At 39.2% G+C, this 24,487-nt stretch overlaps 1 protein-coding gene and 1 non-coding gene across 2 annotated transcripts in view; both read right to left on the bottom strand.

The window, feature by feature from the left end:
- Positions 1–7,791, bottom strand: part of LOC140269146 (contactin-associated protein-like 4) — a 100,166-nt gene extending 92,375 nt beyond the window's left edge. Inside the window, exons 1-2 of the mRNA XM_072364171.1 lie at positions 7,746–7,791; positions 6,686–6,871 (exon numbers count right to left, since the gene is read on the bottom strand). Of these exons, the coding sequence (XP_072220272.1) occupies positions 6,686–6,871; positions 7,746–7,791 (232 nt within the window). The remainder of the gene's footprint in view (positions 1–6,685; positions 6,872–7,745) is intronic.
- A 13,854-nt stretch (positions 7,792–21,645) lies between these two features.
- Positions 21,646–21,728, bottom strand: trnal-uaa (transfer RNA leucine (anticodon UAA)). The gene has a single exon. It is a non-coding gene; the product is annotated as a tRNA-Leu (tRNA).
- Positions 21,729–24,487: the final 2,759 nt, after the last annotated feature.

Raw genomic sequence — 24,487 nt, 5'->3', positions numbered from 1 at the left:
ACATTTGAGTGATCCAGGTATTTTGCCAACAGGGAATAACATCCAGAGTGGAACAATGTATCATGAAAAAACAGCTACAATGGAAAGAGGCAAAAACTACAGTTTACTGTACCGTACAAGAAGGAAAAATGAAAAGCTCATTTCACATACTACAACACAGGTTCAGATTTGTTCCTCTGTAAAACACAATATTTCACTGAGACAGACATAGTAGGATAAGCAAACTAAACTAAAAAGAGAAAATACACAGAAAACTGTGTTAACTTACTAGCTTAAATTAGAGAAAACTTGTCCCATGTTCCCGCAGCCATGGGGGAAATCAAGTTCTGTTGATCAATAACCAGAGTTTACCAGAGTTGTACACGTCCCCCCCGCCATCTGTTTGTTCCTCCAAACTGTTATTATACTTTGGATGTAAGAACAACACTGGCCCTCATTTTTAGCTGTATGGTACAGCTCACAGTAACAACAAGTGTCTGTAAAAATAAAGGCAAGCCTGATCAGTGTGCACTGAGTTTAGACTTTCAGAAATACAGTAGCTTATCTGCAAAGAAAGCTATAAAACCTCTGCCTAGAATCCAAGATACTATTCAAACAACCCACAAATTAATGTGGAGATACATCCAAGTCACTACTGTACCACTCAAATTGTGCTTGAAGACATGGCAAAATACAGCAAACACAACACATCACAAGAGAAGAAAAGCTTCTGAGGGCACAGTGAGAGACAGAGCAGATTACAGATTAAAAGCACAGTTAAAGAGGAAACAGAACAGTATGTATACTCGTCTGTCTGCTCTGGTACTTTTTAAAGTCTTACTGAATGTCAAACTTATTCAAGAGCATAACAACGGGTCAGCAGGGATTGGTCAGTTTTTCAACCACTTTGATCCAAATATTTTAAAAGCTATTAGAAGAATTGGCATTTCAGACAGTCCTGGGGCCAGATGCATAAACGATGTGTACACACAAAAACCCAGTGTATGCCTTTTCCTCCACACAAACTGGTAAATATAAGGGAAGATGTGCTGAAAACGTGTGCACATTGCACATTCTTCAGACCACGCGTCTACCACAATGTAACCTTGAAACGAGGTGGAAACGCTGCATAATTTACCATAAAGCAAAGGTAATTTTACTGAGTTTGCTCAGTATTATGTTGATTCTCTCTAATTTTGTTTGTCACAGTCAACTCGTGCGTAATGGCAGTGGAGGACCTCTCCAATGCAACTTTAAAAAGAAAACAAATATTAAGCGATAGTTCTGGTTTCCGAGCACAGGATTGTCTCATAGGCTTTCACTGAGTTCAGCAAACATGCCACGATCTGTGTCTTCCTCCTGATTATCTCCACACAGACAGCACACTGTACATGCTGTGCGTTCATCCGTTGCAGATAAAACCGGACTTGTGAGCCCTGATGTGATGTGTGAACTAATGCACATCTTGCTTGCTGGTTTCTAAACTGACCAGTTTTTTTTTTTACTTCTGCAGCTCCTTTCTAATTTAGCAGTTCTCATTATTTTTTATGAGTCCACAACTGAAAGCACAGAATAAAGCAGATTTTCTTTTTCTCTGCGTCACTAATGAATTTCTCAGTTTTATATTCTGTAAAACTGTGCTTCTTCTTCACTGTTAATTTAATAATCATGACGATCAAATTGTGGTGCAAGCTCGTCTTCATACGGAAATGAGAAATCAAAGGAATGTCGGCATCTACTCATGGTTAAAAATCAGGTTTGTGCAAATGCGGATAGTTTCTAGATGACAAATTTAAAAATGAGAACGATTCATACACACAGCTTTATTAATCCGGTGAAAACAATTCTCTGCCTTTGTGCCTTCACACAGCTTTAGTCGTGCATATACACACCGGTTTGTGCATTTGACCCCTGGTCTCTGAAGGATTCAAACTCGACCATAACTTTAAGACTTTGGTGATACTTTGCTCATCTAGCACCACCATGAGGTTGGCATTTGTCCTTATGAGTGAGATATCGTCTTTAAATTCATGAACATATTCATATTTTCCTTAGGATAAAAATATGTAGGTTATTAAAGAACATGATAGATATACTTCTAAATGGTAGAAAGTTGTTGAGGTTAATTATAGAGCGAAGACTTCAGCTAACACATTCTCCTACTAGAAACTTAGCAACTGGAATAAAAGTTCTCTCTCAGAGAAACTTGTATTCACGTTGGTCTACAGAAGCCAAAGAAACTAAACTTCTTCAAATACAAGAAAAATGTATTTAATAGTTCTATCAAATTATACATTTATGTGGAGTGAGTACATCTGTAAATCGGACGGTATAAATTTTACATCAAATACGGGATTACAAAGTTATTGGAGTTTTCTTCTTAGTCTTTCTGTTGTCCTTCAGATTTTACAGTCAAAATATCCTGAGCTTTTCCTCCTCAGCTGCTGGGAAGTAACCTGCATCTCTAAGCAAACCAGAGTAATGAACACAAACTTTACATGAATTCACAGCCAACCAGCTATATTTCGCAAAAATTTAATTATTCATTTTAAGATTTCACTTATCATTTCGCACCATGGTGGGTTTCAGAAACGTCTGAGGGGTAGCTCTCTGCTAAGCCAAATGTACGGACTCGGTGTACTTATTACAGAGGCCATATCAAGGTGCACACAGCAAATGAGCCAGGCAGGAACTCAGACATTCCTGATAAAACACTCCGTGCACACACTCCAGGTTGTATGCCATCTTATACCAGCGTCTGTCAAAAAAAAGCAAGATGTTAAGTAAAAGGTGAAAGACCTCATAATTGGATCTCTCTTTGAAATGCATCGTGTTTGCCCATCTTATTGCTATTTGTACAGTCAGAAAAACTCAATGCTTTGCCTCTGAGATGCTCTCAGTGAGGTATGATTCGCTGTGGAGGATCAAACCAAACTCGTCAGCGATGTGACGTTTGATTCCCACATTATATGGGATCCAGACATCACATGAAGGCAAATACATTAACAACTATTCCATTCCTTGGATCAACACATGTTCATATGCAGGATGAAGGACTGTTCTTAGGTTTTCCCTGAAGAATATTTTTTATCACAATTCCAGGGACTTTTTTTGGACAAAAATACTTAGCTTAGCAAGATCAGCTTTGCCAGTTTGGCCAGCAACCTGCTGTTCTGATGCATTTCCCATAAATTCAGAAAACTGGTGCACAAACATAAGCTGTTTTCACACATGAGATTCTCATGAATGTGTGCACAATCTGGTCTGGTTATCGCAGGTATTGACATGTAGTTCACAGGGAGAATTTCTGCTGGAAATGCGCTCTCACAGCAAAGCACAGTCAGAGTTCTCTGTAGGCAAGACATGATGCAAAATACAGCATGCAAATAGATGTTTCCTTTACACCAAGTTGAGAATAATTGTGAGGCTCCTTGATGACTGTTTTGTGTTGATCTAAATGCCAAATTTATTTGAATGCATCCACATTATATAAAAAATTGAATGGAAAGCAACATACAGACTAATTAAAGGCAGAAAGAGGCAGCGACTCACCACCACAAATAAGCAAATATGGGGACAAAATGCTGTTACTTCACACAGTTTCTCATTCGCTAATCTCCCAGATGTTTACGAGGAGGTTGGGTAAAAACTCTTCACAGTCACAGTTACAGTCTGGAATAAATGCTGCGTGCATCTGTATTCTCACATGTCACACCTCTGGGGGGAACATTTCTGAACTGCGACTGCGTGAAAATGTTTGTATCCAGGTTCCTGATCACAAACTTTTCTGGATCAATACTTGTACCTCCTTCCATGTTGTGTCACAGAAAGATTCTGATTATTTGAGTTCCTCTTGATACTCAGTTTGAAGACAAAGAAATAAAATCACAAAGATTTAATTTTTAATTAATTTTATTTAACATCTCTGTGATGTATCAGATGTTGTGTTAATTTCTTTGTTAGTTCGAGTCACTTTCAACGTTTTACTTCTGCAAAGTTTAGCAGTTTGCAAAAATTTTTGTTATAGCGTTTGAGAAGACAGCCACATACTTCTCTCGGAAGGCTACATACCTGAGCCATCACTGAATTCTGGAAAAAATTGGTCTCTCTTGGTCTGTAAGATTGATGTTGGTGCAAAACTGCTGCGAACGCCAGAAGTCCTTACATTGTTATGCTGAAACAAAGATGATTGCGTTGCTGCTTTCTGCAGACAGTGGAGTAAAAACAAAATAAACTAATACATTTCCAAGTCCCCTTTTAAACTGCAAAAACTGTATTTATGTGATGTATGCCATGTTGACACTCCCTGCTCTTGCTCATTCTCCACTTGTACTCTGGATGTCCTCCACTGCTATATCAGCCATATCAACCTTTTACCTTTTGTTTTTTTACACTGTCAATTTTGTTTAATTGCCTGTTTAAAAGTAAGCTGCTGACACTTCTTGTCTTTTCAAAATGGCTCTTATCTACCCTCACCTGCAAAAATATTAATATTGGCTCAAATGACTATTGGAAATCTGAAAGAGGAAGTTTCTGATTTTTCAGCATCTTTGAGGTCACTGGGGACTCCACTGATAAACTCAATGATTGCTCCCTTCATGAAAAAGTTAGAGCGGAGCATTTAAGTACAAGAAAACAATTGATTTGTGTAAAAAGGAACAGATACCAAGAAATGATATTCATCAGGATTAGGCTTCAAATGAACACTGACGTGATCACTTTTTATCTGCACACTAAATAGATCTGACTTCCTTTCTCTGCATTAAAGAAAGAAACTGTCTGAAAGGACACAATTCTAGCTGTTAATATCAAGAGCTGATTAAACACACAGTAACTTTGCAGCTCTCCAGGCAGCTGTGTCTCACATTACCTGTCCTGAAACTCATCATATTAACAGCGCTTCAGTCCTCCAACTAACAAGTCATCGTTGCACCGTCTGAGACTATTAAGGTATGTTTTTCTACTTTGTTATTCAGTAATACTGCCTTGGTGAACTGTCTTCAGGAGGGGAGAAGTGAAAGCAAGTCTGAAACCTGCAGCTGGACTCTTGTCTTCTGCTGTCTCATCATGATGCTGCTCTGATTTATAATCTGTGCATGATGAGTATTCAGCTTTGTCAGACTATGCGAGAGTATGGCACTACATCAGATTCAAACTGGACCAACAGACAGCTAATATACTGGCAGTGAATGGGGGAAACAAAGTATAGTGTGAGCATAGATCTATAGCATAGAGCATAGTCCTAAAAACAATTGTTTGAGAGACTACAGTTGAAAAATTACCAGCACAACCACAGAGAATGAAACGAGCAGCAGGAGAGACAGGAGAAAGAGAAACGAGGCATTGTGGTCATGAAACACTGAGAAAACATGTAGGGAAGGGAAGATAAAGAGTGGTAAAGAAAAGGGGAAGCGAAACAGCAGAGGCTCTCTGATACAGATGCAGCAGGGGAGCAGAGATCCAGGGGGATGTGAAGCACAAAGAGATGGCTAATGTGGAGAGAGAAGTAGAAAGAGAAGATGAGAAAAAGGAAATCCATTGACGAGCAAAAGGGAGCTGACAGCAGGACCAGCAGGACAGAGAGAAAAGAGAAACGAGCAGAGAGTTAGAGGCTGATCTCAGTAAGAAACAGCAGGAAAAGCTGAAAGAGAAGCACAAGAGAGAGGCAGGGAGGAAAGAATGCCAATTTTTATTTTATTTTTTTCATAAACCTTTCTTTGAGGAAAAATCTTCATCTGACCACCTGTAGAAAGAAGATGACTCCTCCTCATTTTATGCTTTACAGTAGACTTTCTTCACATCAAAGGGATATTCACAGTGACAGAGCATGTAGCTTCAAATGACATTTTTATGAAAATGTGAGACTGTCTTAGAGAAGAGAACGATGTTGCAAGAAGAAACGGGACCTCGACTAATAAAAAAGATGAGGAACAAATGAAGAAGAAAGTGTCATATTAGTGAGTTGTGGAAGAGAAGAATTAAACATCAAACATCGGAGAGACCAAGAAGTTTCACAGCTATCTGCTTCAAGCATTTCACCACATCTCCATCCTTCTTGAATTTCTCTGTTCACACGATCCCTGCCACTTTAACGCAGAAAATCAGAATAGCTACATGCCTTAACATTAACAGTTGGACATGTGTTGATTTTTAAAACTGGATAAAGGGTTAACACAATCACACCTCTCCAACCTGCGTTAAAAACGGGTCCCGATCCCGACTGCTCAAAGAAGATCAGTCCGAGGATGCCCATCACGCTCCGCTGAGCAACAAACTAAGCAGAAAGGTGACAGTAAAATAATATGTTCGCAAGCATCATGAGCTAAGCAGCATCCCATTCCCATCCAGCTCTTTAGGTAGAAGTTTCTTCCTTGAAAGTAGCTAAATATACAATCATCCTGGTTGCCTTTAATGTTTCGCCTAATCTAATATCTACTCTATTAAACTGGAGTAAATAATTCAAACACCCTCTTCACATCAAAGACTTGCGCATCACAGACGCGCAAAATCCTACAGCCAAACATATTTCAAATTAACACAAGAAGTTAAGAAATAAAATAACTCAATTTGGTTGCACGCAACACACAAATAAGTTAAATTTCCCAGGCGTTACGACCAATGGATTTAAAGCTTTATCTTGTGCTATGCGCTGCTCGGACTCGGTTCGTCTCCTCCGGGAAAAGTAAAAAGCGCACAGCCGTCTCACCTTCTCCGGTTGTCCCATTCAAGCAGAGGAGAAGCAGGGCCAACCGAGGGATAATTCCGGCGACTATTTTAGTCCCCATATCCATGATGAACCAGTAGGAAGCTGCAGAGAAACACGGCTGCTGCTGGGGGAGAGAGACGGACGACCTCTCCTCTCCAGCTCCAAGAGAGATCTCCTCAAACTCGACTGGAGGAGGGACGGAGGGAGGGAGGGAGGGAGGGAGGGAGAGGATAGAGGGACTGTGCTGTCTGTGTGCAGATTTCTCAGACAATCAGTAGCTCTGTGTTGGAGTAGAAATGGACATGTACCTGCACTGAAACCGTGATCCTTGGAAGACCATCACCTCTTTGGGAACGCAGGCTAACTGATCATAGCTATGGTGACTTTAAAGTAAAACTGAAGACCCTTATAGAAAACAGAGCTTTAACTGCCCCACAGCTCCAGTGAGACGGTAGGAGCCATTTTATCAAAATGATCGCCCAACATGTAGTCAGTTTCCCCACCTCTGAGGCTTCCCCACACTTTTAGATACAACCCCAATTCCAAAAAGGTTGGGACTTTGTGTAGAATGAAATTTAAAAAAAATTAATGCATTGGAAAATCCCACGAACCAATATTTTTATTCACAATAGAACTTCGAAAATGTATCAGTGAAATAAAGAAATATTCGCTCATCTTAAATTGATGGCAGCAACACACTTCGGGGGGAAAATGTTGACAGGGTCATGTTTTCCATTGTGTGGCATCTCTTCATCTAACAGCAGTCTGTAAACATCTGGGAAGTGAGACCAGACGCTGGACCTTTGGGAGAGGAATGTTGTCCCATTCTTGTCTGATATAGGATTATATCTGCTCAACAATCCTGGGTCTATTTTAATGTATTTTGCATTTCTCGATGTGCCAACAGTTTTCAATTGGTTAAAGGTCTGCACTGCAGGCAGGCCACTGGACTCTTCTTGTATCAAGCCATGCTATTGTAAGAGATACAGTATGTGGTTTGGATTGTCTTTTTTAAAAAAAGACGTGATTTGGATGGGATCTTGCTCTGAAATCGGCATACACGTTTCCGCATTGATGGTGCCTTTCCAGATGCGCATCAGCTCCATAGGCACTAATGCGCCTCCATACCATCAGACATGAAGGTTTTAAACTGAGCGCTGATGATAAGCCAGATGGTCCCTTTCATATTTAGTCTGGAAGATCGTCCACGATCTCCAAAAAGAATTTCAGATTTTGATTAATCTGACCACAGAACAGTTTTTTACTTTGCCTCAGTCCTTTTTAAATGAGCTTTGGTCCAGAGAAGACAGCTGCGTCTGTAACAGAGCTTTAACCTGCATCTGTGGATAGCACAGTGAACTGTGTTCACAGACAGTGATTTCTGGAAGTGTTCCTGAGCCCATGCAGTGATTTCCAGGACAGAATCCGGTCTGTTTCTAATGCAGAGCTGCCTGAGAGCCTGATCCAGTATTTTTAATTGTGTTCCTTGTGCAGAGATGTCTCCAGATTCTTCAAATATTTTGATGGTATTAAGTACTGTAGATGAAGGAGTATTCAAATGCTTTGTAATTTTACATTAAGGAACATTATTCACAAATTGCTTCACTATTTGTAGACACTGTTTTTTGCAGCTTGCTAAATCTCTACTGAGATGTTTTTATAGAGACTTCACCTCTCTAAGGTGCTTTTTAATGCCCAGTCATGCTGCTGATCTTTTTTTTTAACGAAATATAAGCATATATAAGTTTTACATTAAGAATTTCATATGTTTTCCATTATAAATATTATTTGTGTATGTAAATCATTGCTTTCTGTGTCAAAATCTTTTTGGAATCTGGGTTGTAATTAGCTGCTTTTGTAGATTTGGTAATACTTACAGGCATAATAGGCAGAATATCAATACCAAAAATGTGCAGGTTCATCCAAAAATAATGCTTCTGAAGCATGTGTTATGGTCCACTAAGTGTGTGGTGGTGTGTTTCTTTAAGGAGACACTGTTGGTGGTCTCACTGTGGACTATAATAGACGGATAACCAACGTTTGAAAATGTTTTTGGAAGGCAGGATGGAAACTTTGCCTTTTACTCACACCTTTAAAACTCACAACAAAGAATATTTCAAAACACCATAATCATTCAGATAATTTGTTTAGATGCAGTATAAAAATCTGCTTTTATGCAACAATATTTCTTAAAAACCATTTTGCAGCAATGGGGAAGTTACTTGAAAGCAATTATTTGAATTTTAATTAATAAAAATAATCACTTTATGCTTTAAGATTGCTTGGGTGTAACGCCACACTTTGATGAATTAGTCTTACCTCTCCTTTCTGCTTCATGTGCCCTTCACACAACATTTATCTGTATAATGTGACAAGATGTCACTTTAACAAGTAACTTTCGCTGCCTGCTTATGTGTTCTTCAATCATTTCACCCAGGGTTTGTTTTTTTCTGTGTATAGCTGGGAAAATGCACTTTGTTTCAGGGCATTTGTAGCTGATAAAAATGTCCTCTGATTTTGTCACATGGAGGGGGACGTAATGATTGAATCAACAATCACCAACTGAGCCTACATTTAATAATTGAAGAGACACATGCACAGAAATATATCCGAAACAAAAGCTTAAACCTGTTCTTACTCCAAACTTATCACATACTGAAGCTTGGTCAGGAGCCAGCTGTGTTGGTTATAAACAGAAGATACCCCCAAAGGCACAAATTAGGGATTTGCAAGGTTTCGCTTGCTGGTAACATAGCAGCTGGTGTATCACTTGCCACCACAGAGGCATAACTGGCAGTATTCAGCTGTAGAAGAGTTCCCTGTGCTTTGAAATGTGACGTGAGTCCTTTGTTTGACTCAAGACCCTTGGCATACCAACCCCATCACAGTCAGCCTCACTGCTGTGGCAGCAGCTTTGGTTTGTTTAAATAAAGTTTTGGCTCATCAGTTGCTTGCCTTCTGCCAGCTGAGTCCAGCAATGTCATGTTGCTAAATCCTGGCTTTAGATGAACCTCATTCTCAGCTGACACCACTAGAAAAGTTAACCGCAACCTGCAGATTAAGATAATAACATTCTAACTTGTGATTTAGAGACTATACTTGGTGCTTTGCTATTCTTTAGTGGAAATGCTCAAGTATGTGTTGAGTGTTTGCTTCACTTGTTTTCTACCCTACAGAAAACATAAGAAAACCTTAAAAACTTGAATTTCACCATAAGTGACCTCTAATAAGCATGCTAACCTACTACTGACTGTAAGTTGATGTTTGAGTGTGTTTATAGTTTAACGTGATTCAGAAATACATCAACTACGACAGCTAAGTGAAAGGTACCTGGATGTTAATCTCCAAAACGGACAAAGCAGGAGGAGTAACACTATACTGTACGTTAAGCCTCCTCCAGAAGAAAACGGGAGTTTTGAACTTTTCTAGAGGGATCAACAGTAATGAATGTTGATGTTGAGACCGATCCACTTAACCCCGAACAGCTAAAAGCAAGCAGTGAGTGCTCAGTAATGATGAGCTGTGCTGTAATGAAAGATATGAGGACGTTATATCCAGCACAGAAAAGGAGCTACGGCATAAAATAGATGGATTCAGTGCACAGCAGGTGTGAGTGGCAGTATACCATTATGAAACAGAGAAGCAGTGTTTCAGAACAGACAGCAGAGGAGGAACATGACTGCGTTGCCCCAGGGTGAGTGTGACATGTACAGCTTGTATTGTACAGTGACAGATGAGAAACAAAAATATCAGTGAGCGGAACAGATTTCTTACTGACATTACAAGAGAGGAATTTTAATTTCCACATCATGGGAGAGCAGAGCTTTTATACTGTAATCATTACAAAAACAGCAAGGCCATTTCCATATGAATCATAACAAATTAATAAAAAACAACCCAACTTGACAACCGATTTAAGAATTAAGCTGCAAACACTTTGAAGGCTTCATCTATTTTTAGGAAGATGGTGGAAAAATGTAAGCGCCACAGCTCGGAGGAGGTATTTATCTATAACATTATTTGCTCCTTCTCTTTGTTTCTGTTTGATAATTGACCGTATAGAAACAATGTTTTTCTTTTTTAAAGGCTGTGTTTAAAAGACAGATGATGTCAACCAAGAAAGTTCAAGTTTGTCTCTATTCTTTTAAAGAGGAAGTCACCCTTAACAACACAAAAATAAGTCAAACCTCGATGCAATCTAAATCTAAACAGGTGAATAATGTAAAAACCCTCTGAGATCTCATTAAATGCGAGGAGCATAGAGACCAAGACCTCCTGTTTCACCAGCCGGTAAGGTCAAGCTTTGAAACATGTAGATTAGCTTGCTTTCTGGGCAGCCATTAGAGGAACCGTGGCTTTTGGTGCTACATCATTGGCTTAATTTTTCAGCCCTGAACTTTGCTCCTTGGTTTATTCATAGATCAAAGAAAATCGATCAGGAGAGAGCTTTGAAGAAAGTCTTTAAACAAGATTGTTATATATTATTAAGAAGTATTATTTGTATAGCAGTTTTCTTATCAATGTTACAAAGTGTTTTACAAGAAGAGACAAGGAGAGTTAGGTCAGATGGATGTTTACAACATTACTATAATAAAATATGTGGTAAATATATCAAACGTTCCTGAATCAAAGACGAAAGTTTAAAAGTTGACAAAAAATTCCAAGCAAACACCGGACAAAGAAGACTGAAGTTGGACAACTCTTTTTGGCTAATGTCATGACGAGTTTAATAAGACGACCCTCTTCATGCTGGCTGCAAAAAGTGACCACACTTGTGTATATTTGGCTGGTCACTTAAATAGGTGCCCTCCAGGCTGAAAATATCTCTCGTCCAGTGCACTTTGGGAAATGTAATTCACAGCTTTCGGCTCTGAGTACAGTTGTCCAGCCACCTGATCTTTAACTCCTCTAAACCTGAAGCTTAAATCCACTCGGAAATGGAAAGTTCCACCTCTTTTGAGCTTTTAGCATCAAATTCTCATCAGCTGTCAACTTATCATAAGAAAGACATTAAATGTGATGGTTCTACCAGTAGTTTGTTTCGTGTTTTATATCCAGATTAGGAAATCCATCTTCTTATTTGTGCTCTTTATTTTTTTTTTCCCAGTGAGACGTTAGAAATTCTGGTTTGCAGTTTATCATCCTTCCTTAAACAGAAACACAAATGTTAATCAAAGGTAGCCTTCATAAGCAGCAGATCTTAACATTAGCTGCTTAAACAAAACACAGAGGAATGGAGCAACAGCAAACCCCAGGGTTTACCGAGCCTATATGTGGCAGAGAAATTGAGTTTTACAAGAACTATCAAACCAGCTGCCAGCCCCTATGATATATCAGCATTTCCATCTGTGGTGATATATTTTAACAACCTGGACCAGTGAACACGTGACTCACAACAAGACTTTTCTTAAAAGAGGGGAAAGTAACAGCTGTCTGTGGCCAGACTGCAGATGAGGCAAATGTGTATCATTAAGTCTTTTTCCATCATCTTGGTGAGAGGAAATGTGAGTTCAGTTTGCTGTTTGTATAACTATTAGCTCTCAGGCTCTGTGGTGTTTGCTCCCTCAAACGGCAATAATATGCTTCAAGAGTTACTGAGTGCAATTTATACCAAATTGTATTTGCATTGTAACTTGAAGCAGTGGGACAGATCTAAATTAAGACCTGGGGAGGAAAGGAGGAGAGTGGAGTCAGGTCGCTCTCTCCATGACTTAATAAAAATTGTGAGGAAAAGATCTATGAGACCCGAGTATTAAAAGGATGAGTTGTCTCTCAAAGCATCTCACAGACATTCATTAAGACATCAAGGAAGTGTGTCAGCTCTGAAAAATGGTGATAATGTGTCTCCTTTGAGTACTAGTACTAACCCATAAGCATCAAATAAGCCAAGGAGTCATGGTTTTTGGCACTGGTTCTCATCGTAAGGCATGCTTAGTAAGCCTCATGTTTATTTACTGTTCAATTTTGAATTTTTTCCCCCCTCCTGCCTTTTTGTTCCTGTTTTCAATTAGTTATCAGCCAATACATATTGGCTAAACAGTAAATACATTGATATATATTGTATATATGGTGCTTTAACCAGTGTTTTTCTTGTGCCGGTCCCAAGCCCTCAAAATAAATGATGAGGGTTGCGTCAGGAAGGGCATCCAGCGTAATACATGTGCCAAATCGATGATGCGAGATCGATACGCTGTGGCGACCCCTGATAAAGGGAGAGAAGAAAATTGTATATATGGTGCTTTAGCCAGTGTATTTCTCGTGCCGGTCCCAATCCTGGATAAATGCTTTACTTACAAATAATCCTCTTTCATTAGTCATTTGCAAGTGAAATCCATCTAGTCAGGGACCATTAAACTTTGTATACCTTATAGAAGTTTGCATTGGTTTTATATTCTAAATGTGGCTTTTGAACGATCTTACTTTTTTGTATTGATTGGACGGACCGCGTACCAACAGCTGCTATGCAAACTTTAACAATGCTACAATTTAAAAGCCTGCAATATTCTTTCCTTTGGCACGTTTGCATAGGACAGGAAAGAGAGTGCACTTTCCAGCTTCTTGTACAAAAAAACCCAAAACACATTCTTCTTTGTATTACAGCTTTTGAATAAATATTGTATTTTGAGGCACTTTCACATGTAGATATGCCAGAAACTTAAAAGCTCAAATTCACATTGAAATGCTGTTTTATGCAAGATAGAAACTGCAGATATTCAAACAACCATCTTAATGAGTACTTTTTTTCCCAAACTAAATGAGAACCGAAGGTACCAGCATTAGGCGAAATGCAAATGGATTGAAAATTCAGTGTATTAAAAGAAAAAAAATCCACCCTGGTTTCCATGCAGCTCACGCAGATGGCCATGAAAATGCAGAATAAAACAGCTCTGTGTTAGCTCAGATTCACACCCCCTTCAGTGGACGAAAGGGGAAACTGTGATCCCACATGGGAGAGGAGCTCTTGGAAGCATTTAGGTTTTTTTTTTTTTTACACTGAAAGAAAAAGCTTTGAAAACAAAGAGGAGTGGGGGTGGCATGCAGAGAGAGTCAGCAGGGGGATCTGATAATGAAAACCCACTAAGTCTACAGACAGGGAGGGAATCAGTTGAGAGGAAATGCAGTTGGAGAATCAAATATCGCTGATGGCAAGAGAAACAAGGGCTCACTCCTTTCACATACACACACTCAACATGAGCACTGCACACCTTTCTGGCCTGTGGACTTGCCCAACTCACAGAGACCAGCTGGCTCTGAAATGTTTGAATCAGAAGAGTGAATAATGTGATTCGGATCAGTCAGTCATGACTACGGGTTTTTTGTGTTTTAGGATTCTGTTTAGTCATTAGTTAAACCATAGTTTCCTTATGTCTCATCTTTTAGTTTTGTTATGTGTTTAGTTCCTTGTTTAAGTCATCAGTTTTGCCAGAGTTTCCTTAGTTTCTCATGCCCTGCCATTTAGCTCATTCACTTCACCTGTGCTTTCCCCCTCAGCTGCACTCCATCACTAATTTCCTCCCTTCAGTATTTAGTTTCCAGGTTTCCCCTTACACTTGCCAGATCCTCGCCTTCATTGATGTCGCGGCAGGTTAGGTCGTATCAGGCCATAGCCATAGCCATAGCCATAGCCATAGCCATAGCCATAGCCATAGCCATAGCCATAGCCATAGCCATATAGTCATGTTTTGTTTTCTTTGCGTTGCATTGGGCCACAATGGGGTTTGTGAGAAAAGCAATTTGTTTAAATTTAAAAGGAAACCTCCTGTAACCCAAACTGTGCAGTGCTTTCACAGAAATGAATTTCCAGGTATTTGTCATTGAAGGATAAGGTTGCTTTGCAACTCTGGGACTGGGATTTCCAAAGCCAGAAAAGAATGCTTCAGTGGAGTGCCTCCCAGATGAATGGCATTAACTGTCTAGCAGGTCTATTCACGATGCATGAATTTGATCGCTAGATCAACAACACGGTCTCACCAGAGCATTTAGGTCATGACTAAATAGTGCCTTATCTATAAAGAACCAGTTAAGGTTTAAGAGGCAGCAGGTAAGACCTCCAGTAGTGTAAAGATCAGATTTGTTCCATCAGTTAACCTGATCCTATTATCATTCTTACCAGAGGTCATACAACGATCTTCCCTGTTATACTTCTTGGGAGGTCATATGGATATCATCCACATTACAAGCACTGTGAGCATTTAAATTGTGATATAAGCACAGAAAACAAACCGTTGTTTGTGCAGATGAATATGAATTTTACACCTTTTTGGTGACAAAGTAATATATTCAAAGTAATACAGTTCAAAAAGTTTCTTTTTGTTTTATCTGCAAACATTTTGTATAATTTGCATATGAGGTGGGACCTGTGAGAATGGTAAGAAAGAAAATGGGTTTTCATTGCAAACCATGTTTATACATGAGGAAGTAAGTTTCGCTGCCTTACCGAGTGGTCTTTAACTTCTGAAGTTAACTTAAACAAAGAGTGAAAGTGAGAAGTTAATTACCAGGGAAAAGAAATGTGAAGAGTAAAATTAGATAGACTAAAACTGCCATCCTATCTGCCTTCTAGAGCAGGTATTTTGCCTCTTACAACAAACCAGTTCTGCATGTAAATTGTTTTGCATCTGCATACAATAAAGAAAGCAAAAGTGATTACAAATAACCCATAATAATGGGTTTTGTGTTAGTTTATTCATAGAGCTTCACAGGTATAACTCAGGCTTACCTTCATCTTTTTTAACAGGCCTCAAGTGCTTCTGCCAGTATCATCACTTTCTGGAGAAAAAAAAAGGCTCCCAACTCCAATTTAGTAGGTCGGGGTCTTATGAGTCCAGCTTTTATGCAGTCAGAAATTGTAGGTCTATGTTTCGATACTGAGGTTCTCAATTCCCATCCTTACTCATAACGTCAAAGTCATCCACTCTCAACAAGTGTTTTTTAAAGATTTGATGATGATGGTCAGAATGTCAGAACTCGAGGCTTAAAAACAGTATTCAACAAACCAGTGGGTGACATCATTGTGGCTGCTTTAATATTTTATATGCAGTCCAAGATATACAAGCTGGAAGCTCAAACACAGCTGCTGCTCCTTCCCACAGCAAAACTCTCCACAATCACAGTCAGTGTCAAACTAAATCATAAACTGGAATGAAACTTTGACCTCCTGCAGTATTCTACGCTCGATGTGTTGTCCATAAATGGCGAGTATCACGCATGCACCATGTGCCTCTCCATCACTGCCACGGTGACGTCTGACAGGGGGCGTGAGAAATATAAATGTAAAACTGACCTATGTCTGAGTGACAGAATTCCGTCAGTTTAACAGACAGTTGAAGGCAGCAATGTCACGTACGGCATGTCTGGAAAGGGCTTTAGTGTGCAGGTTGCTCCTGGGAGCTGATTAGTTTCAGCCTGACAGCCACAGGTTAAAGGCCAGCATCCTCCTGCTCCTGCGGGGTTTTCTGTCGACTTTCAGTCAGTCAGCCAACATGCTGTGGTCGGCACCTTTTGTGAAACACTGTAAATAAAAGGAATACATCTGGGCTCTTCAGAGGTGGGTACAGTTATTATCTGTTTTTATTCTGACAAATGAGTTGTGTTATCTTGTTTATCTATTTAGAGTTTATCATTTTTGGTTGTTAGTTTGCTGTTAGTATATCCTGGAGCCATGTTGTGAAAAATCAATATTTTGACTTTCGGAGCAAGAACTCTCATTGTCATGTTGGATGTTGGTTCCCCTTGGAAACACATACAGTGGTAACAACTTGTATAAAATGGATCAGTTCAATTCTCCATTAACAATACAACAACAAAGGCTTTTAATGTTGGTTTGATTATCTGTCAAACTGGATAATTCAAATATACTCATAGTTCCAGTAACTCCATTATAACATGAGCAAAACACTACAACAAGTTTTATATTAACCTTTAGGGTTTTGTATGTTAGCTTGCTAAACTTTCTCATCAAACACACAGTGCAGCTGAGAATTTTAAAGTTTAAGTTCAGACAAATTCAAACCTTAAACATGTTCCCAAAATATTGGGAAATCTTCAAATCAAAGACTTTTTACTCAAAAAGACAACCATGAGGGCACCATGCTAACCCCATGGTGTGCTAACAGAAAAGTCAGGATGAGGTTGGATAAAATACTTCGGAGGAATCAGTGTCTGACCTGCAGAAGAGACTATGATCAGAGTGTGCTCAGTTTGGAGAATCAGGCAGTGAATGTGATAGGAGAGCTAAGCTAATCTCTACTCAAAATGATGGCCAGAGAAGAACAAATATTCACCACATAAAACAACTCAAAAATCAATCATTTGTGGCTGCTGTCTGAAGCGCACAAGGCCTGCATTGAATGCAAAGCAGCTGTGCAATGCACCCTAATGCTGATCAGCTGAAGGCATCAAGATTCCTGCTGGATAGCTCACCGCTGAGCATTACTTTTGCAAAAATTCAAAAGATGATGTTTTCACTCATTTCAATGTTTCGTGGCTGGTATTTTAAGGTTGGCGCAGTAGAAGTGTCACAGCTGATCGTAGCAAAACTGATTTTGATCGGTTGAGAAAACAGTGACAAACCAAAAAAAACAGTTTGATGCCAAAGTGAGTGATGTGGTGTTAAATCACTTTATAAACATTCTCTCAAAATGCTGTTAAAATTTCTCTTTAAATTGTTTTTTGAGCTTCTGTCAGTTGAAATTGAGGTACTGAAAACTCTGAAGAATTTCAACTAACCCCACATAAAGGGGAAAATAAGAACAGTGTGTTCAGCCTTCATCGTCTTGGCACCGTGTGAACATCTGTAAAAAAATATTATGTAAAACAATCCAGCAGATATGGATGTTCACTCTGTAAGTTAAATCTCTGCTCCGCTGGTGACACTCCTTGAAACATCAGACGATCCGAGACATTTATGCTCTGGGGAACATCATAAATGTATTTACTAATTTGAATTGTTTCTCACCCAGCAGGTAAGATGTTGCAATTAGGGCCAAAGACGTGACTAAGCTTTAATATTGAGATTTCAAGTCTCACACCACTGCAGATCTCAAAAAAGAGGAACCTAACTTGAATTTGCAGGTCTATTTGTTAGCTGGGATCCAGGTGCCTCTCACTTTGCCAAATGCACCGAGCCAAATCAGGAAATAAAGCCCTTATTTCAGAGTAGCACCTGGAAGCTAAACAGACACGCTTCATTGAGGATGGTGCCTAACAACAACACAGGAAGAGCAACAACTTCGACTTTGTAAGTGCTACAAGGTGATGCTGATTCTGATTAGCTGACGAATATTGATGAAAACATGAGAAAATACAGTTGGAGGAATGTGTGATTCTCCGCTAACTATGAAACACCCTTTTTGAATTATGCCAGTGATAATTGTAATTGTAAAAAGCTTTGTTTCAATGCTTTAAGCTTTAATTTACTCTTCTTTCCACTTTTATGTGATGTGATTTTTTTTTTATTATTCTTTAATTTTTTCCTCTGCATTTCATTAGAATTTTTCTTCAGTAAGACGATATTGTAATTCTTCAGCAGGATTGGCAGGGGATGGCCTCTGATGAACTGCCATTAGTAGAAAATGAACTAAATGGAAGTCTTAAAGTGTCGAATGGTCTGTGACTAAATTCAGCTTGCTGCTGAATAATCTGAGTTGTTCCTGAGCCGCCTTGTGATAATGTTGAAAACCAGATGGAGCGAGCTGGTGATCAATGCACTCCGGCAACGTTTTGTATTCACAGCAGCAGCTGGAGGCTGTTGGAGGCCTGCTGCCTGACTGACTGGCCAGTTGGCTGTAACGGAAAAAAGACACTCAAAGTTTCTTTGAGACTGGAGCAGAGATCAAGCACCCAAGAGCCAGAGAGGAGAGACATCAGACAGTTTCAGAGAGAAGACTCGTGGGCGATGAACTGATGCATTCCAGCCACAATGTTTGTACTCATGTCTACTGCAAATCAAGGTGAACAGGGTTGGAGTTTTTGTTGTGCAGCCTTGAGCACAGGTTGGAGGGGTTATCCTTGGGGGATATTTGTTCCCTCGGTACAACTTCATGGGCACCGGCCTCCTCTGAGCCCTTCTTGTAGGTACGCTTGTCCACATGTTGAAAACATTTAAAATGTAGTATCGTCAATATCTAAGGTGGAAGAGTTTAACACGGCAACATACGCAACATTTGTTGAGAAGATGTGAGACTGGCCTCAACTCTGACAATGTTTAAATCCAGGCTGAAAACACTTCTATTTAGCTGTGCATATGACAACTGAAAGTATTTCATCTGCACTCTTCAATTTTAATGAATGAATTAATGATTTTTTTATATTTATGGAATGATTGTATTTGCCTTCTTATGATTTTATTTGCCGCCTTATGATTTTACATAGCTGTAAAGCACTTTGAATTGTGCTCTACAAATAAACTTGCCTTTCCTTTGCTGGAAGCAGCTGTGATACCACTGAAAAACCTATTCAGTGACAAAATAAAAAGAAAGATTAATTAAATACTTGCTAGAATTGTATGATTATGACAGATAGGAACTGTAGATCAACAAACACAGAAAATGTCAAATAAACGTAAAGAGAAGCATTTCTGGCTTCCAAATTTGATTATTTAACATATTGAAAAATGTCTACTGGGAGAATTCTTATCCTCCAGTGGTTATACTCCATAGTAGTTTTTACTACCGAATTATTTTAGCAACAATAAACGTGTAGGCCTTGAGCAACATAACATCCCATAAGCTGTTATCAAAGGGAGTTCTGCATATTTTCCCTGCGAATAAGTGTTTACAGAAGGCTGCTTTTGAAAAACTAAAGATAGACTTAGGCTATTTTTGTAGCTCCAGAGAGAAATCTGATAAAACGCCTCAACCAATGTCACTTCTTTGAGGGGTTAGAAAGGTGTTAGCTTACCAAACCCCCACAGCTTGCTCCCTACGTCTGATTAAGGTTAGAGATGTGCCACAACATTTTCACAACCTACGTGACCAAACTGTTGTTGGTCAAGCTGCATTACTGACATTGTAGATGACAGGTTTTGAGTGGGAGTAAGACAGCTTTTCTGCTCCTGCTAAAATATTAACAGTCAATGGAGAGCTGTAAATGCACATTGGACTGCCTGGAATGTAGCAGGTGCAAAAGGATGTTAACTACAGGCTGTCAAACATTCAAAGAGTTTCACAGGCAGTGGAATGACATTTTAAACCTCCCTGGGAGAAAATGAAGAGTAGACAGCTGTCAGGGTCTGAAAACAGGACAGATAATGACGTACTGTATATCTATTTAAGGCAATATAAGTGGGGGCCTGCATATGGGGGCATCTACATATGGTTTGTGCCTTGACAGTGAAGTGACACAGATTGCATAAAAACCCTGTATAGCACTAATATACGTTACCTGGGATACACAATCACAACTCGGCCTGGTCTTACAGTAAATTGTGGAGTAGGGATAAATCGTATTGTTCATTTTTATTCATGTGACGTTCAGTATAACTTCCAAACGTGTTTCAGTTGAAGGTTTAATTTGAGCCTGTACTTTTCCAGATCTGGTAAAATACTCTTAAGGTAGAGAAAGGCCATTTCTAACATACGGCTGTTGTACGTCTCTTTTAGGACAAGCCAGAATGAAACTCGGTTTCTTATACCTGTAAGTCCTGCAGATTGGGTCATTTTCCTCCTTATCTGGCCACAAATCAGTTTTGCTTGTGTCAGCTCTCTTAAAAAGTGCTTTGGATATACAAAAATGTCTCTTTAAGTGCATGAAACAAGGCCTGTGTTCCTTTTCCACTGGATTCTGGTTTGCAACATTAACCGAAGATCACATTCTGTCTTGATGAATTAGGATTTTTTTCTCGGAATAAAGTGTTTTAGTGACCCTTTATAACTAAACTGAGACTATGTTCTGAAATAATGTCCATCGAACTATATGTTGATGTGTTTTTGTGAAGAATTTAGTGAACAAAGATAAAACATTTTTGTTCTGTTGAGGCACATTAATTAAAAATGGACTTGACATGGATGTGTTATATTGCTCTTTTTTTGTTCAGCTGCTTCTGGTTTCTGTTGTAAATATGAACATTTTATGCGCCACTATCATCAACATCAACACATTTCTTTTTTCTTATCTGGATTTATGAAACCAGTCCAGTTGAGAAATAAAATCCAAACAACATTGGAAACAACCTCAGAGTAACTTTCCCATATTCTATCCTTGAAACATTGATTTTAGTCAACTTCAGGCAGCATTTTCAATAATCCTGTTGGTTTCTACTTCAGGGAATTCTTTTTTTTTTTTTTGGTTTATTTCTATTTATTTGTTGTTGTTTTGGGGGAAAGCTGATGTGGCTGGCAGTGTCATCCTGAAAGCATCACACATTCAAGCTGGTGGTTGAAAGGAAGCTCCTCTTAAGTGCACACTGTAGGAAAATCATCACACATTCTCCTGAAGTACAGATGTCAAAGTTAATGTTCTTACATCTGCAAACCAACAATCAACATAGCAGAAAGACAGAGCAAAGCATCAGTAATTGACTGACTCATTTAACAACATATACAGGATATTGTTAATCAATCTAAAAGTGACAATAAGAGAAGAAAACACGTTGTTTCCTTCAGCTAAATGTCACAATTACATTGTTTAATCTCACAGTTACGCTGAAAATGCAGCACTCAAACGTGATTTAATGTCACAATATCTTTTCAAAAGTAAATAAAATGCGACATGGATGTGATATTGAAACACAGCAGGATAATGAGACACTCATCACCATGATTTATAAAGCTTTGTTTATAAAGATAAAACACATTATGTTTATGCATTTGGCAGACATGTTTATCTAAAGTTACTTACAGGTAGGGTAAGGAGAACTTGCATAAGCACACCTAGTGACACTTTTTATGCAGGGGATTTAAACTCAGGTCTCCCACACAAAGGTGACACTCATACCACTACACTATAAATATCATTAACTCTACCAGGAGTGGGGTTTGAACCCACGTGGGCATTTGCCCATTGGATCTTAAGTCCAACGCCTTAACCACTCGGCCATCCTGGTGATTAATCCATGCTGTATGAGTTCTAATCATGTCAGTGACCTGATAAGATAGGTCAAAGCAGTTTCACAGAGCTTTTAATAGCTACTTTTGTCCATAGTGCAAAACATGCCTGTTATGAATGAATGTTTAAGACCATCATTGCTGTTGGCATTAATCTGTGGACTGTCACACAGAAGATTTGAACCCAACGTTTTGCTGTCACTTGAAATTAAGGTACTAGAGATTGGGGTTGGGATTAAACATTAAAATACTTGGGATTATAGCCATCATGCAACACAATGTTTTAAAAGCAATTTATCCTCAATTAAAAAAATTCTTGCAATAAATAACTTAAAATCTGACCAACACATATTTTGATGCATTTTTACCTTCTTTTTCTCCCAAAAAATGCCTGTAATTTCGATGGAAATCGTTTTTATTCATTCAATAATGACCATTCATGCTTGTACAGGCAAGCAAAGTCTGGGGTCGTCCTCATTTGTATATACCACTTTATTTAAAAAGACTGCTACAAACAGAGGGATGAGATCAGAGTCCATATTGGGCTGTTTTATCTGATATAGAATCTGATCTATTAGCTTGGTTTCAGTCCATGCTAGGTTTAGAAAATTACTATTATTTAGAAAACACCAATTACAGGATGGATTTCCCAGTCTTGACACAAAACATAAAACGCAGGAGCAAAAGAGTTGTAATTTTCCACTTCTAAGCTGCAATGAGGGCAACCTGAAGTTGGGTAAGATAACAATGAGAAGGCTGGACAACAGACACATTTCCCCTGCTCACTGATTGACATGTTTTCAGACCCAGAACTGCCAAACAAAGTGACATAGTTGTTTTTTACTGAGTTTTTTTAGTTGGTAGTGACCTAAGACACCCAAACACATCCTCTAAAGCACAGAAAAATAGAAGTTATGCTTTATAAAACCCTTCTAGTTTGGATCTCTAATTTTTGACTTGTGCTCTTCGGCTTCTTTGGGTTGGGTTAAAGACATGCACAGTCAGAGCGCTTCTTCTCACCTGAACTACATCGATAAAAGGATGCAGCACAGCCACAGCACTGCGGAGATAAGTCTGGTTATTCATGGATGAATTGAAACCAACTGCTTGCAGCAGACTATTTAAAGTCACAGGACACATTCTGCCCCAAAATGTCAGTTTATTTTTAGGCTTGTATGTTTATTTATGAGATGCTCATCATCAATAAATAACCAAATTAACAGTTTTCTTTGAGGCACAGATTGGAAACACTGGCTCAGCTGAACTGTCAACAAGGGATACGAATGATTTTTGAGTGAAAATACCTCATTTATCAGCAACATCTTGCACATCAAAAATGGAAAAATTCAGTTTCAGGAATGCCCAGTTATGATGACAAAGGATTATAAAACATTTATCAACATGGACGTCTTATTCTGCAACATAAATACTCATTCCACTCATCATGTAGACACCCAGTGTTCTTTGATTCCTCCTGAGATTCACTATTTTTATCTATTAATGACGATGTGTGGGAAAAAAAAGAAGGAAATAGTTTTTTGATTAACCTGAAAATTGCATTTCAATTCACCATCCTTCATTAAAGGCGTTGTTTAAAGGAAACTCATCAGAGAATGAATCATCCATTATTGGGGAGCGGCAGCTCAACTGTGGTGAGGGAATCAATCACAAAGATTATAATTACCACCCTCAATGCCGATTGTATCCATCTGCCTCCCTATCTCCAACCTGCAGTCCAGAGAAAAACTCCTGAGTGTTTTTTATCTTTTTGGACACATTTAATATGGATTATTTGCATTTTTTCACCTTGTAATCTGATATTCTTGAATGATTGCTTTGCTCTGTCTCGCCACCTCTGCGATTACAGTGTTTTCTCACTATCAGTACCTTGTGCCTTGGTCCTGAGAGGAAGTGTGCGCTCCAAAATAGCTCAGCTTCCAAGAATATTGGCAGGTTACTGTGAGGCGCTGACGGGCAGGAGGACAGAAAAGAGCCAGACAGACTGTAGGGGCGTGTGGCACAGTAAGATTAAATCATTCCAGTCAAATTTGATTAATTCCTGACAAAATCTTATAATTAGTTCACATGTGTAGTAGATGATAACAAAGAAAAGCCTGTGCTCAGACAGAAAGGCAGTCATCCTCTCAAAGCCAGGTGTGCTGCTCGTCTACTAACATTTTCAATCAAAGACCACGGGAATCAATGAATGTCTTTAATCTACTTAGATCCACTAATGTGTCCCAGAATTGCCCTTTTAGCAGGTCTGTCTCTGCCCTTTGTTCGGCCATCACTCTGATATACATTTGAAACAATTAACTGTTTAAAAGAAACAACAATGACACAAAATGCTTCAGATAGCAGGATCTGTGTAACAGACACTGTAACTTCACATCTGGCCCAATCTCAAACACCATCCATCCATCATCTACCACTTCTCCGGGGGTCGGGTCGCGGGGGCAGAAGCTTGAGCAGAGAAGGCCAGGCGTCCCTGTCCCCGGCCACTTCCTCCAGCTCTTCTGGGGGGACCCTGAGGTGGTCCCAGGCCAGCCGAGAGACATAGTCTCTCCAACGTGTCCTGGGCCTTCATCGGGGTCTCCTCCCAGTGGGACGGGCCAGGGAGGTGTTCCGGGGGGCATCCTAACCAGGTGCCCGAGCCACCTCAAGGTTAAAAAGGTTTTGTGATACGGTCAAATGGTCAATATAAAATATAAATTTCTCATTATTTGCTCTCCATTTCCTCAGCTCTTTCTGTTATTAT

The sequence above is a fragment of the Leuresthes tenuis genome, unplaced genomic scaffold (genome assembly GCF_036924035.1).
Source record: "Leuresthes tenuis unplaced genomic scaffold, fLeuTen1.0.hap1 SCAF_14, whole genome shotgun sequence".
NCBI lineage: Eukaryota > Metazoa > Chordata > Actinopteri > Atheriniformes > Atherinopsidae > Leuresthes > Leuresthes tenuis.
This window is presented reverse-complemented; position numbering and strand designations above follow the sequence as displayed.